Source organism: Triplophysa dalaica, chromosome 22 (assembly GCF_015846415.1).
Source record: "Triplophysa dalaica isolate WHDGS20190420 chromosome 22, ASM1584641v1, whole genome shotgun sequence".
Classification (NCBI taxonomy): Eukaryota; Metazoa; Chordata; class Actinopteri; order Cypriniformes; family Nemacheilidae; genus Triplophysa; species Triplophysa dalaica.
This window is the reverse complement of record NC_079563.1, coordinates 11,132,965-11,148,740: the sequence shown is the minus strand read 5'-3', so window position 1 is coordinate 11,148,740 and position 15,776 is coordinate 11,132,965. Positions and strand designations below refer to the sequence as shown.

Here is a 15,776-nt window from a genome sequence, read left to right as displayed (position 1 = left end):
GTCCCTGTAGATTATTTCTGATAACAATAGCTAGCAAGTTAAAACTGTGTTTTAGAATCGTGACTTGGTTAAACTTAAATGCGACGAAGTTACACAACACACTGTTTATTTTAAAAAAATCATCAACAAATTGTGTATTTAATGCAATTGTAACACAATAAAATATGAACATAAATTAGATAAGATTAGCCCGTAGCCAGACCGATCAACAAACACAGACCGAAAGTTTACTTCCGGCCAGAGGTCCAGTGAAACTGTCAATAAAAGAAAACATATCAAACTTTAAATTATAATATAAAAAATGCACACAAAATATTCTGTAAATTCTGTAATGTTTCTTGAGTGTTTGCTTACTAAAAGTGACTACTAATAATAACCAAAAAACAGTTAGTTGTGCCTTTTGGAGTGGAATATAATCTTTCATCATAATTCTGTATGTTCGTATATCATGTATAATGCTTTTTAATAATCTGTATCCCCTATATCTTTTTAAGATACACACTCAATGCTACTGTCAGTGACGGGCGGTTTTCCGTGGCGGTGGGCGTGACTGTTCAGGTAGAACAGGCCACAGATGAGATGGTGCAGAATGCTGTTACCCTGCGTTTCCAAGATCTCTCTCCTGAGGACTTTGTGGGTCTGTACATGGAAGATCTCAAGAAGGTGCTCCGCGACAGGCTGATCGGAGATACGGCAGGGGTCGCCGTAGGCCCTGATCCTCTCCACATTCTTGCCGTTCAGCCTCTGGGCCTATCCGGTCAGCTAGAGGTCCTCATTGCCTTTGAAGCTCCCGAAGGAGGTTACTTCGGACCCGGGGAGCTGGCTCTCAAACTGGATGAGGTAAGAGGTGTGCTGGGAGGAATGTTAAGGGTGGTCAGCATTCAGGATCAAAGCTGCTCAGGGGAGCTTGAGTGTGGGGAACGGGTCTGCGAACTGACCCTGAACCTGGACCCCGTCGGCCTGGTGACCTATACTACATCCAGAGTGAGCTTCGTGTCTCCACGCTTTAGCCAGAAAGAAAACTGCATTTGTCCAGGTTAGCGCTGTGCAATATATCTGGTAGAAATACACATTGCGTGCGATATATTATTTATCCGGGATGATTAAATTCAAACAGTTGCTTGGAATTTCAATTTTCCTTTCTGACTTTTTGAACCCCCACAGGTGGAATATGTCCATCTTCTCTGGAGCTTTGTGATGGTCTAATGTGCCCATCAGACATGCAGTGTGTGCGTAGCGGCCCAACAGCCCCCTCGCTCTGCCAGTGTCTGCCCGATGCACTGGATCAGTGTGCAGGTGAAACTCAAAATGTGCTTTTTCCTGGGTTTACATCTTTAGAAACTCTTGGTTGAAGGGGTTTTTAATTCAATATTTACTCATTCGTAAATTAAGATAACATTCTTCTGTGGAACAATAAGATATTTTGAGAAAAGTCTGTGGTTTTGTGTCCATACAATGGAAGTCAATGGGGCCCAATGTTATTTGATTACCGACATTCTTCAAAATATCTTCTTTTGTGTTTTGCAGAAGAAAGAAAGTCATACAGGTTAGAAATAACATAAGGGGGAATAAATGATGAGAGAATTTTCATTTTGCTTTACCTTGGGTTAAATTATTTAAGGGGGCTGCACTTTTGTCTTTGGGTTATGGACCACTGCTAACCTATACAGGAGTGCTGCACATGCATGTTTGGTTTAGTTTCTGTATCTGATGGAAAGTAAAAAATGTGAGGGAATAATAGTATTCACAGTTAGCTGGAGAAATTAAGGGACGATTTTATTTTCATAGTATGTCTCAGAACACTTAAGACAACCAGAGCGGATTTATGTGGATACATTTCCACAGATGAATGAACAAATCGACATTCTGTTGTGTGCAAGCAGACGAGGAGAATATTAACCCATTGTTTGCAAACATCACTTCAAAACTTAAAAGCCAGGATTAGATACTACTTAAATACTTATTCTACATATTTTAATGATTATGCTTGTTTAAAAAAGTTGTATTGTCAGTATAGTTTTCATAGTTCAAGTGATAGTTCGCCTATACATATAATTATATTAATATTTATTCACCCTCATGTCATTCCAAACCTGACTCACCTTCTTCTGCAGAACACAAAAGATATTTTGAAGAATGTCGGTAACCAAACAACAACTTTTTGGGTGAACTATTCCTTTTAACTTTAGATGCTTTGCTCATGTAAGAGGTATAAGTGATACCTTACAGAAATATAATGTATGTCCCTCAGGCTGTTTTAAACAGGTATCAATATTACATACAATATCCAAATACACAGAGTCCATGGTTATTTCAGAATACATGTTCTCTTTCTACTTGCCAAAAGCCACAGAGACATCCTTTTCCTTCAGAAAACATCTTTTCAACTGTCTTCCCTGTTGTGGAACACCCTGAGGGTGTGTCAGAAATGCTGTATGTTTAAATGACACTCTAGAGTCAAAGGATAAACACTTCCAAAATAGCACATGTAAAATGAGAAATCTTGTGTTCCGGTGCTGGCAGGTCAAAGGTCTCTGAGCTTCCCAGGAAACAGTTACATCAAATACAGAGTGACTGGCGGCAACAAGAGCGGAGACATGAAGCTGAGCTTGAGAATCAGAACCATGCAGAGCCGAGGAGTTGTGATGTACACTCGTGCTGATCCCTGCACGATGCTGAAGGTTAGAGCAAACAGTAACACATTGAACAGTATGCTGTTTGTTTGTATAGCAGTTATGTTTGCTGCGCTATGGTATAGGAATCTAATGCAATCCTCAATAAAAAGAAGAACGATATGCTAAAAATGTATTATATCCATATAGATTTTTGGTGGGGATGGGGCTGTTTGATGTAATTATCGTCAATTAAAATCTTTATATTTCGAAAACGACTTAATCTTACAGACAATTATACATAATTACACTTTAAAATACATATTATAAAAGGTATATCCAAAAATATACTAGTCGGTTTACAAACTAAAATCTGTTTTCAGCTTTGCATTTTTTAGTGTATTATAAAAAAATAGTATAGTAATATGTTATAGTAGTTATGATATCCAAATAAACCTATATTAATAATAATAATAATAAATATGAATTATAATTATTAATAATAATTATATTATTATTATGAAGTATTATTACTGTTGTTATTAATTACTATTTTTTTATTACTTAACAATAATAATGTTAAAATTTGAAATAAACAACAACAATAATAATTTATTATTAGTATTATTAGTATCATTGTTCCTTATACAATTATTATTATTAATATAATAATAGAAAATAGAAATGTATTTGTGGTATTTTGGAAAGCTCCTTTACAGGAATGCAAATATGTATTAAAAAAAAATAGACACAAGTAATTCTGTACTGTGTTGTATACTGTTGCATATTGACATTCATTTCTGCCATTTGCTTGTGTGTTTATTTTTGCTGTAATGGTTGTGGTTATGTTATCTCTGTTTGTTTTATTATGAAGTTGTGTATTTGTATTTGCCATACGAAGTGGTTTTGTGTTTGTTTAGATAGAGGAGGGGCGTCTGTGGTTCCAGATGGACTGTGATAACAGACTGGACGTCCTTGGCATCTCGGGTCGTCCGATCAATGATGGTTTCTGGCATACTGTGACCCTAGAGCTCACAAGTAACTACACCCTCCTTTCCCTGGACGACAGCTATGTAGAGCGCCGACGCTCTGCTCGGGCCCCGGTCCGCCTTTGGCCCCTGGCTTCGGATGGATTGCTGTTCTTTGGTGCTCAGGTGCTGCACGGGCCAGCAGGCGGAGGAGGCCAGAGATCCCCGTTGGCACGAGAAGGCTTCCAGGGGTGCCTTGATTCTGTGGTGCTCAATGGAAATGAACTTCCTCTTCAGAATAAGAGGAGTCAGTATGCTGAGGTGGCAGGGCTTAGTGACGTGAAGCTGGGATGCGTTTTATATCCCGATCCGTGTATCGGAGGACCGTGTCTGAACGGAGCTGCTTGTACAAAGCTGCCATCAGGTGGTGAGTAATGGATTGTGCATGCCATCTATCAGCGAAAGAGTCCTGAAATTACCTAGCAAAATATTTAAAAAGTGATTTTTAGGATTATTAAAAATAGTGTGTCTAAACTAATGTTCTCTTCATCATGTTCCCAAAGGAGTTACTGTTGTGTTTACCTGAGTTTTATTGTAGATTTATTAATATTTTAAATGAGCTTTTATTCTATTTTTAGGTTTCATGTTAAATTTAGTTTAATTTAAAGCATTTTTTTAAATTGTATTATTTATTTTTGTTAAAAATTGCAATTACGGTTTCGTATATATTTTATTATTATTATTTATCATTTTAGTGTCCCAATTTAAACTTGAGTTTATTGCTAATGCAACATTTTGTAAGTTTTTCAAATAATGTTCAGGGTCATATTTTTTTTTTCTCAGAAATGTTTTAATAGTTTTTGTTAATAATAACCCTGCTTTTCAGTCTCTCACAAGTCTCTGCTCTGTCAAATTCGCCCCCAGACTTTTCGTGCAGCTGCCTTCCACAGTTCACAGGCTCTCGCTGTGAGATGGAAGTGACCTCCTGCATGCCCTCACCGTGCCAGAACGGCGGTGACTGTAAAGCAGTGGGCAACGGCTTCCTCTGTGGCTGCCTCAAGGGCTTCACGGGTCTCATGTAAGACAAATCTTTCACTTGCTAACAGCAGGTAGTATTTGGATATGGGTTATTCTATGGGTTATTCTATGCTAAGTGTTACAAATCACATGACACAATGGTGTTGTATGTAATTGCACAAAAAAGTTTGAATGCATCTGCCCACATGTACACCAAAACAAGTAATCAGAAATACGTTTTGACTTTTATTCTCACACAAGATAAGAAAAACATAAAAACTGTTTGGCTTGTTTTTTCTTTACTGTGAGATTTTGAATTGCTTAGACATCCATCAACACATATTGGTACATATGATTCATTCCAAGCTGACTTGCAATCATTATGTATGGATTTTATTTCTTAAAATGTGTTCTTAACATCTTTATCACAGGTATGACGTAAAATAATACATCTTTAAACTTTAAAAACAACACATTTTAGGGATGTGCGGTACAAAATTGTTTACACACTGGAAAATAATTGCACGATACAGAAGAAACTGAAAATATTATATAATCTTTCGAGTGGTAATTTTTCAGCCCGCCACGACTGACACAGAAAATACATGCGAGAACTAAAAATTAAAAAAAAAAATAAGGAAAATTAAATTTTGGTTCCCGCATCAGATACACTAAAAATAATGCATTATTTTTTCAAACGTTAAAACGAAAGACACAAATCTGTGTATTTGCTTGGTTTTATCGACTATTGTTTTCAGTGTTTTCAGTCTGGAGTTTTTGCTTAAAAATCCATGTGGGGAGGTCATTTACTCTTTATACTGAATTTTGTTGGCAAGAGCACGTAAGAAGCCAGCAGTTTCATTATAAATATAGCACTCTAATTGCACTCTTTCCTGAGAGTCCTTTAGTGTGTACCTGCTGTTTTCCATCTAAGACCTTGACAATCTCTTCCACTGCTTCAATTAATACATAAGGGAGAAATGCCTTTGTTATTTGCTTTTATTACACGGCTCGTTGGAATGCTTGATTCTGATTGGCCAGTCGTGACATTTGCATGTTCATTATTCCCGGATAGCAACCTCGCAATACTAATAACACACGGTAACCCGGATGCATCAAATCATTTTGACAGTTTTTCAAAAAAGTGTATTATAAATATCTCTTTTAATAACGCATATGACATTACATTTACAAATGATTAAACCAAATTACCCGTTCATGACATTTGAACGACTTTCCTACCTTAAACCCGAAAGAAAACGGCTTGAGCGGAAGGTCTGAATTGGGTAAAAACTAGCTTATCAAATATTTCAAATTCACATTTCATGTCCAGTTTTTTTCTCATGTGGCGAGGAGCAAAATAACCGGGATAATGTACAAGCAGCCGGCTGTTTTGGCGAAATAAGCCCCTTTAGTGTGATACAAGTCCCCTCCGCATATCATCTTGTCCTTATCATACTGTCAGGGCTTATTTCTGTGATGAGAAACGGCTGCCTGTACATTTTCCCTTATGTGTTCATTATGCTTTTGTAATTTCTATAATCATCTGTTATATAGCAGGTTTTTGAGCATTGAATGAATGGTTTTCTTGGTTGTGTTTGATAGCTGTAAGTCTCACAATATGGGATGAACTAGACCAAATGTTTCACTAGATGGTGGTATTTTGACTCTTATTGGTCGATTGACATGTTAACTCTTGAGATGCATGAAAACAAATGACTAACAAGATAGTAAGACTCTGTGTATTTTTTTATAAAAAGGGGACCGTAATGATATTCTAATTGCTTTATGTAACTAGATTTTCGCTGCATTTCCAACCGTGTCATTAAACAAAAAAAATCACACAAATGTGCTTTTACACTTGAGGGACCCATTGAACTTTCTTACATTAATTCATAAATTTTCATTTAACATTTCAGGAAGGATTATATATTTGCTATACAGCACAGATGGAATTTTGTTTTTGCAAAAAGTGATAAGCTATAAATCTTTAAATACAACAAGCACTGCTAATAGAATCTGTTGCTTTTCTTTTGAAAACTAATCAGTTAATGAGAAATGATAAAGGCTATACTCAGAATAACATATCATACTCTTACTATTCCTGCAGGATATAGTACACTATACATTTTATAGTATGTTAGATTTCTTTGTGGTGGCAGTTGACACACGAGGTGGTGTGTTTTTAGGTTGAATTTGATATGAATGTATAAAGAAATGTATATGTCTTGTATAAATACAAAGTGTAAGAATTGTTAATACGAAATACAAATTAAAAAAATAAAATATGTACAAAATAAATACAACTTCTAATAACATTAAAAATTATTGTATATTAACCATATAAACAAATAGGTCACACTTCAGTATAGGGGGCTATTCTCGCTTTTAACAAACCATTAACTAAGACTTTTTTAATTAATTAACTCTCCAATTAACTCTTAATTTGTCGCTTATTAATAGCTAGTAAGGTAGATATAAGGTAGGGTATTGGGTAGGATCAGGGATGAGAATATGGTCATGCAGAAAATGTGCTTTATAAGTACCAATAAACAGCCAATATGCCAATAATAGGCATGCTAATAACAACTAGTTAATAGTGAGAATAGGCCCATATACTGAAGTGTTACCTATAAATATATTCAAATAATATAATACTTTATATTATTATTATTATTATTATGACTTATAAATGTATAGAAACAAGTAAATAAATTCTAAATAATAAAAATGTTCCAGCAGTATATACAGTAGTATACTATAAATTGTATATGTCAGATTTAATTGTGTATGCAGCTGACACGCAGTAATGTTTTAAAGGTTGAATTTAAAGGAATGTATAAGGAAATTGATATATCTCGTATATGTAAAATATAAAAAAGAAATGTAAATACAAAATAATAAAAATATAAACAAATTAATTAATTGTTACATTGTATATTAATGTTAATAATGTATATATTAACAATCCATTAATATATTAAAATAAAAGACCGCTATATGGTAATATCATTAATAATATATTACATTAAAATATATAGAAAAAAACTCGATTTATAGTCTTGTTGAAACACTGTGAACGGAAATCGATCCTTTCATCCACAGATGCGATGAAGATGTAAACGAGTGTGAGAGGGAAGAGTGTGAAAACGGAGGAGAGTGCGTGAACATGTTCGGTGCATTCTACTGCAACTGCACTCTGGGATTCGAAGGTCAGTTCTGTGGGCAGCCGTCTTTAGATGGTCCTGACACTCAAGGCGAGGTGTTGTCGTACATTGGACCCGTTGAGATCATTGGCATAGGTGTGTTGCTTTTCGTGGTGTTGGTCCTACTGACCCTACTCGCTGCGTTTCGTAAAAAAGTCCTCCGGAAGGACTGGACCCGAGGGGAGTCTGTCGGAATCTCCACGGAAACCAACTACATGCTGCAGAAGACGGGCATGGGAGCTGAGGGCATCGAGTTCAAAGCCGTTCGTGTCTGCAGCGACCGTCGCACCAGCCTGTACAGGAACGACAGCTCGGGCGGGCCCCCTCAGGTCATGGTGAGGCCTACGGCTTACACCCTCCCACTCTGCCAGGGAATCCCTCAGGGGGAGATGGAGAAGGTGGAGATGGAGGGGGGCTTGGCCGCACTCTCCTGCCCTCCGCAGATGAGCACCTTCCAGACAGATCCGCCGCACATTCTGGGGATGCCGAGGAGAGGTGTGGCTGTCTGCAGCGTGGCGCCAAATCTTCCCACCTCAATGTCACCCAACCTCTCTGAACGCAGTCCTGTCCGCAAACCTCCATGGGAAGAAGAAGGGGAAGAGGGTGTTAATGCAGAGCACGGAGGTTATGAAGAGGAGCTGTACAGAACAGAGGGTAACTATGTCATACAGTACACACACACGTTCTTCCCCCATTAAATTAAAAATGCAGTGATAGGGACTTTAGCGTAGACCTCTTTAACTCCCTGTGGCCAATGAAACATCATCATTTGTTTGGAGGAGATTGTATACTGTAAATGCACACTGGTTTTAATTTGCTGAGTCGGGTACACAATAATGTCTAATGGGGTGTAATTACTGTACAACAAGAGGTAACTCATCCAAATCCAAACATTAAAAACCATCCACGTAATGATAAGTATGTGATACTTTAAAACAAGGTTGTATTTGTAAAAGTAAGTTAATGCATTAGCTAACATGCACTTACAATGAACAATACTTCTACAGCATTTATTTACCTTAATTCATTTTCATTTAAGTATTTGGGAACAGACTTTAATGTATCTTCTTTTGTGTTCTGCTGAAGAAAGTTGTTCCCTTGTTGTGCATTTTACAAATTAGTTTTTCGGCACATTCGATTGTTCACGGCATGAAAATGGGCTCCAATTAAAAATTGACTGGTGACTAATAAATTGTTTTATAACAAAGTAGATTAGAGTAATCTGAGCCATCTGTATGGTGTATAACTCTAGAAATAGGAAAAACTGAGACATTTTTTCTGCAAATATTCATGAGTCTGGCCATGTACAGTTAGGCAGCAATGTATAATTATGTATAAGGAGATTACACCTAGTAGTGGAAGCATTTTACCTCCACTGGAATACTAAAATAGATGACCTTTGTGTGAATATTGTTGCTATTATCCTTTTTTTCTTTTAAATTTCATATTTAAATGCATAAAGTGGCACACATGCACGTGTTTGTCTGAAACATATCTGCTGTTACTCTTCTGCAGATGTTGAAAATGCAGCAGATGAGGTCACCTGTTTCTCTGACAGCACCACCAGCGAGGGATGCTCCCTCGGGTCCTTCCAGTCAGATTCCTGCGACGACAACGGTGAGATAAAGCAGCGCGTGTCCAACATGCCCCCTAAACAACCTACAAGAAAACTTAAACCCAATTCAGTTTAGATGAACTGCTCATATAAATGTGGAAGATACGGTTCACATCCAAACTTCTCATGGTCCTGCAAAATTCCCTCATTAGGGAAAAGTTGCAACTTTTGATAAACAACATATAGAAGCCTACATACTAAATGAGCTCATTGCATTAATGTTTTTTTACGCTTCTTCCTTCTGTCTCAGCAGAAATGTCGTTTCTGGTAATACTGTATAAGCGTTGCCTCTGTGAACTCACTGACCCTCTGTTGTAGTAAACACTTGATGTGTAATTTCTGCACGACTCAAGTTTATTAGGCAGATTTTTTAGGCAGAAAACATTTTAACAACCCTTTGGTCCGATGAAAGAAGTTTTTTAACCAGGACTCATACTCATGGTTGGGTAGTTTTTGCTACAGTATGTCAGGATGCAGGATGTTTTGATAGCACAACACTATTGGGTACTTCACTATTCCATAGAAGAACCTTTTTCGTGTAAATGGTTCCATTAAGAACCTTTACCATCCTAAGGTTCTTTGTGGTGAACACAGGTTCTTCATATTATAAAAAGGTTGGAGAGAGATGGTTCTTTAAAGAACCTCTCACTGAATGGTTCTTTGTGGAACCAAAAACGATTTTTCTTTGGCATCGCTGTGAACCTTTCTTTTTAAGAATGAAGTTTTTCAACCTATTTGCTATTTATTTTATCTTAAAATCTAATTTATACCAAATTATTATTGTAATATTTATGTGTAATGAACTAATACTTTTAACATAGTTTCACTGAATACAGTAAATATACATCTGCAGAAAAATTAAGAGACCATTTCAGAATTATTTTCAGTTTTTATTTATAGGTATGTGTTTAGGTAAAATGTGCATTTTGTTTCATTCTGTGAACTACGAACAACGTTTCTCCCAAATTTCAAATAAAAGATTTTTTCTATTTGGATTTTTTGGCAGAAAATGTAAACTGGAGAAACAGGTCAGAAAAGATGCTCTGTATTTTTTCAGACCATAAATACTGCAAAGACAACAAGTTCATATACAAAAATGACTGTTGTATTGCTTAAAAGTGAATATGCATTTACCAAAAGTAAAAAAAAGTATGTTAACCTAAAATTGTATCAGTTTTTATGTGTCTTGTCATGCTGTCAGTATTTCACATTGTTGTTGGATGATTTTATATCACTCCTGAGGTTTGATTTTGTTGAAATTCAACATACACTGGACTAGAATGTTCACAATACATCTACAGAAGCTGATTAAAAAAATAATTTGGTATGGTCTCTTAATATTTTCTGCAGCTGTATATTGTGGAAACACTTCCTTATGCACATATACAAACATGAACATTCTCTGGCATCGACCTTCAATATAAATGAAATCTGAGGCAGCGGAAGCTGATTATTCACACAATAAAGATATCTTGCCTGATCTTTCTAAAAGGATATCATGAGGATTAGTAATAACCCTTCTCGGCTTCGACCAAATGACAGTCTGAATAAGTAAGAGCCGTAATTACAGTCTATCTGTCTTTGATGTCCTCTCCAAACACCATCGCTCCCATGGCTCAATAGTATTGTATCACTTCTGCAAAAGAGAATCACATTGACACGTCAAAAGTCTGCGTGCATTTGTGCCCAATATTATGACAATAGAATAACATACAAAGGACAAAGTGGTTTATATAAATCTTACACAAGGTTTACATAGTGTTTGTTATGCTATAAGGGTTAATCATGATTAATTTTATGTTCCTTTTTTTTTTAACTAGCCTCCATAGTGACTGTGATTCGACATGTAAACAACACTGTGGACACTATTGAGCATGAAGGTAAGATCAATGAATAGGACAAACATAACTGTTCTTAGTTTAATCCTTTTCCGTGTTGCTGACCTACATTTATATGGCTTGTATCAAAATGTGATGAGCGTACTGTATAAATTGTTTGATTCGTTTATATCTTGCACTAAGAAGATTCAGGTCAGATAAACAGTTAGTGATGCATAACCTTATTTTTGTCCTTTTCGAACAGTTGCAGAGCTTGGTGACGTACAGCCTCACAATGCCACATGTCAGTCCTGATTATACCTTTTCTTATATTTTTATTTTTCATCTTTACTTGTGTCAGGGTTCACACCGAGCACAATACAGATAACTCAGTTCTTAAATTAAAATTTTAAAGAGAATAGCAGTGACAAGATTATCATGGCCAAACTAGTTCATTATAACAATATGATCACGATATTTGAGCTGAAAATAGAAACCATAATATCATCTGTTACATTCATGCAATGGTTATTGTCGTTCGTGTGCACATACATTTAAGATATTTATACATATCTACATGCATCTCAAAATGATTTAATCTTATAATGGATAAACGTTGCATAAATAGTTTACATAAATCTGTAGTTTTGAATGTTTTTTTGTGTGATTTATTTGAGCTTTTAATTGTTTTCATATTCAAGACAATAACATGCTTCCCCTGCTTTTTACAGCGAGCCAACACCTTCGCTGCGATGATGAGATTTGTGTGGAATTCGTCAAGGAATATTTCATGAATTGTAAGACCTCAGTAAATGAAAAAAATATGCTCATGATTATCCCATCACAGATGTATAAGACTTCACTTGGTTTGCCATGTTGATAACATGACAGCATTTACAAGTAAATGTTTTTTATTTTTGCTCAACTGAAGAAAGGAAGTCGTATACATTTGGGATGGCATTAGGGCAAGTCAATTATGCGAGAAGTTAAATTTTCCTATCAACTATTACTTAGACTGTACTAAACTTAGAGATTCATTGATAAGACGTTCCCAAACTCTTCATATCTTATGTATTTAATTATTAAGGTCTCAGGATATTTGCATTTTAATTCAAAGCTCACTTGAGATTAATCACTTAATCAAAAATAAATTAAATGAGTTTTTCATCAAAGAGCTAGCTACGGTGGCCGGGAAGTGCAAAACAAAACAAGAAGTAGCAAAACTAAAAATTAATCTAAAAGCAAAATAAAAACTCCAAAAACAAAATAGCAAATCTGAAAACACAACAACAATTCGGGAAACAAAACGACAAGTCAGAAATCTGAAAACAGATTCAGAATTTCAGAATTGTTGTTTTGTCTTCTGACTTTTCGATCTTGTTTCTGACTTGTTTCCCGAATTGTTGTTGTGTTTTAAGATTTGCTTTTCTGTTTTAGATTTGATTTTGCGTTTTCAGATTTGTCATTTTAATTTTGTATTTTTTATTTTGCTTTTAGATTTGTTCTTTGTTTTGCAACATGTTGTTTTGTTGTTAGCTAATCCATTTAGTTGTTTTTATCATTAGGAAATTTTAAGAAGCTTAATACAAAAACAGGCTTACAAAACAACAGCTGTAATGTTTGGGTGAAACATTGTTTTATGTAACCACCTGTGGTGGTTTTAGTTTTTATATACTGAATACATTGTTATATAATGTTATAATGTATTGTCTTTATGTTAATAAATAATGTAAAATGACAGTTTATGCTCAGCTGTTTTTAATGGCCTGCGTATTTATGTTTCAGCCTACCAATGGCGGGCATCTGAGTGGCTTCATGACACATGTCTGCCGGGCTTGGAGTCACCACCACGAGACCAGACTCCCACACCACCCCCTCCACCCCTGCCTGCTCCCCCACCACCCTTCACCCCTACACGCTTGGGTGGGACCCCTGCCCGCCTCGGCGCCACCCCTACCCGCCTGGGCGGCAGTGTTCGGTTGGATGGAAGCACTCTCTCCTCGCAGACCGGCTTTCCTTTACGAAGGTACCAGGGCCGAAGAAATTTCTCTCCATCTGTAACGCAAGATGACAGCAACTCGCCTGTTTACGAGGAGTACCGTGAACACTTTCATTACGACACCCTCCCTACCGTACAGCCACCGGGCGGAGGCTTGAGCGAGGGACAATCCACACCTGAGTACAGTCACTCCAGCCAGTACCTGCTCTCTCGACCTCCTCTCTTAGCCTGGGAGGAACGTCCGCACATTTGGGAGGACAATCATCCTTTTGGAAGCCAGCAGGAGATCAACAGACTTGACAGGATTTCGCTCCGGGCGCGACGTTTGCGCGGACAGAGCCCAAAGTCAACTTTGCCTGGCATGAGAGAGTTTTATTGATCAATAACTGTACAGTTTCAGTCCTTAGTCATACTGGGTGCTTCATGTACGGAAAAGAGCAGGCCAAAAACGCTGAGACCTGATATGTCAATAATGGATTAGAAGGCTTATTGCTTCTTTTTATGGAAAAACTGTGACCATTCTTACTCTGTGATTTTGAGTAGTTTTGAGCACTCAATCTCGACTTTGATCAAGGAGTTTTAGCGTTCTTCATTGTCAGGGACAGAAATACATTCACACCGAGGTCTTCACAGGTCCAAATATGTGTGCCCAAACCCAAGACCTTGAAATGTGCTAATCGGAAGCATTTTTTATTTTAAAGTTGAAACCAGACACGTGCACAACCGAGAAATGGCAAACCCAGAAATAACTCACATCTGTGGGTTAAAAAAATGTCAAACATACACCAGAGCAGAAGAGGTTACCTGAACTTGTACATGGGTAGTTGACAAATAAAGGGTAAGCGTGCCCTTTAGTGTGACGACAAAAATTGACCAAAAAACCTGTCAATAATACATACAATAATATGTTATTTATATTTATAAAATAAAAATAGATTATTATAAAAATAGAGATTTATTGTTAGTTTTTTCGGTCACACTATAGGACACATTTCTGGATATTTGTCAACAACAAACGTGGTCCTCGGTGTAAGCGTGGACCCGTGAAGACCTCTACAGTGAGGAACACATCCAAATCTCCTTTCTAAGAGTCAAACAAACATAAACATGTTTGAAGCATTATGACTATATGTCTATGGAATTTGCTTTATCATGAATCTTTAAGGTTTGGTAGAAAATACAGTAACTGGCAGTAAGCACACATACTGAAAATGTTTCCAGTGATGGAAATCGCACAGGTGCATCACAGATGTAAAAGAAGGCCTGTTTATGTATTCATGGTCTTTGTTTTTTCAGAAATACGTACATGACAAGATCATGTTAGATCATGGTTCACATTGTACATCTGCCGTTTTAAATGAGTTTTCATGTTTAGAAGAAACATGGTTTCTTAAATCACAGGACAGCTGTTAGAGCATCTGTGTTTTAATGTCTGCTATTTATTTTTATTGTGTAAATTGAGAGTAAAAGTTTAGGTGTTTGAGCTTAGTTTTGTGTGTAGGTATTTATGTCAAAGAAGTATATGATAGTATTTTATTAAAGCAATAAATCATACTCTTGGGGGGGTTCTGAAGGACCCTGTGGGTGATGGCTTGCATTAAGGCTTATACAGTAAATGTTGATGTTGTCCATTTAATGTGTACTCACTGTGTGTATAAATAAAATACATTGTATAGTGTATTATAATAATAAAGTATACATTAATTAGACACTATTATGCATCAACTGTTAAACATTGCTAAGTCCCACACTGAGTGATCCCTGGTGACGGAACTCAAATAAGAGAGTTTGTCTGAATTATGCGTAAAGTTTCACGTCTTTATACAGTAGTTACAAGATTGTTTGTGTTCCATCTCTTCTGGGAACATGCACAAATAACATCGCTGTTAAACACAATCAATTTAAGACATTGTACAATACTGAAAACATCACTCTGCCGAGCTGTGCTGAAACAACAATACACAAGGCGGCGCAATCCCATTTCGCAATCCAAAACTTGTTTACACAAAAAGTTTCAGAAATGAGAAATGTGATCGAAACATAATGATGCTTTTATTTCTGCGCTTTTCTCTGCGCATATCTAAGAATGGTGGCTCTTGTAAATGTCATATCTTTATATGCTATTATTCAGCGAGTGTACAGTATTTCAGTGAGCATGACAGTCTTGTCCTTTTTAATGTTTCATGCGAAAGTGTGCAGTATAGATTTTTTTCTGAATCAGTGGTTTGCAGGATCAGTCAGAATGACGATGGTGGCATTGTACTTTGTAAATGACTTTCCTGTGAGTCGGTTCAATTAAAAGGGATTGAAGTGGAGATGCTGATCCTGCCTCTTGTAGATAAGTGAAAGAAAAGTGATTCTTTGGGGAAAATGTGTTAGTGACTCAACTTATAATGAAAGTAAGAGCTTTGACTTTAATCAAGGATATACAGTTATATGACAAAACACCAAGGTTGATCGGCTTACTAAATTTCAATATTTTGAATAGGTCCAGTGTATGTAATTTAGCGGCATCTAGTGGTAAGGTCTTGTATTGCAATCA

At 36.5% G+C, this 15,776-nt stretch overlaps 1 protein-coding gene across 1 annotated transcript in view; it reads left to right on the top strand.

Moving 5' to 3' along the window:
* Positions 1-14,857, top strand: part of LOC130412130 (protocadherin Fat 3) — a 48,335-nt gene extending 33,478 nt beyond the window's left edge. The window contains exons 20-30 of the mRNA XM_056737277.1: positions 495-1,036; positions 1,165-1,296; positions 2,524-2,681; positions 3,533-4,007; positions 4,505-4,658; positions 7,703-8,457; positions 9,319-9,420; positions 11,239-11,298; positions 11,501-11,539; positions 11,967-12,032; positions 13,021-14,857. Of these exons, the coding sequence (XP_056593255.1) occupies positions 495-1,036; positions 1,165-1,296; positions 2,524-2,681; positions 3,533-4,007; positions 4,505-4,658; positions 7,703-8,457; positions 9,319-9,420; positions 11,239-11,298; positions 11,501-11,539; positions 11,967-12,032; positions 13,021-13,613 (3,076 nt within the window). The 3' untranslated portion in view covers positions 13,614-14,857. The remainder of the gene's footprint in view (positions 1-494; positions 1,037-1,164; positions 1,297-2,523; positions 2,682-3,532; positions 4,008-4,504; positions 4,659-7,702; positions 8,458-9,318; positions 9,421-11,238; positions 11,299-11,500; positions 11,540-11,966; positions 12,033-13,020) is intronic.
* The last annotated feature ends 919 nt before the right edge of the window (positions 14,858-15,776 follow it).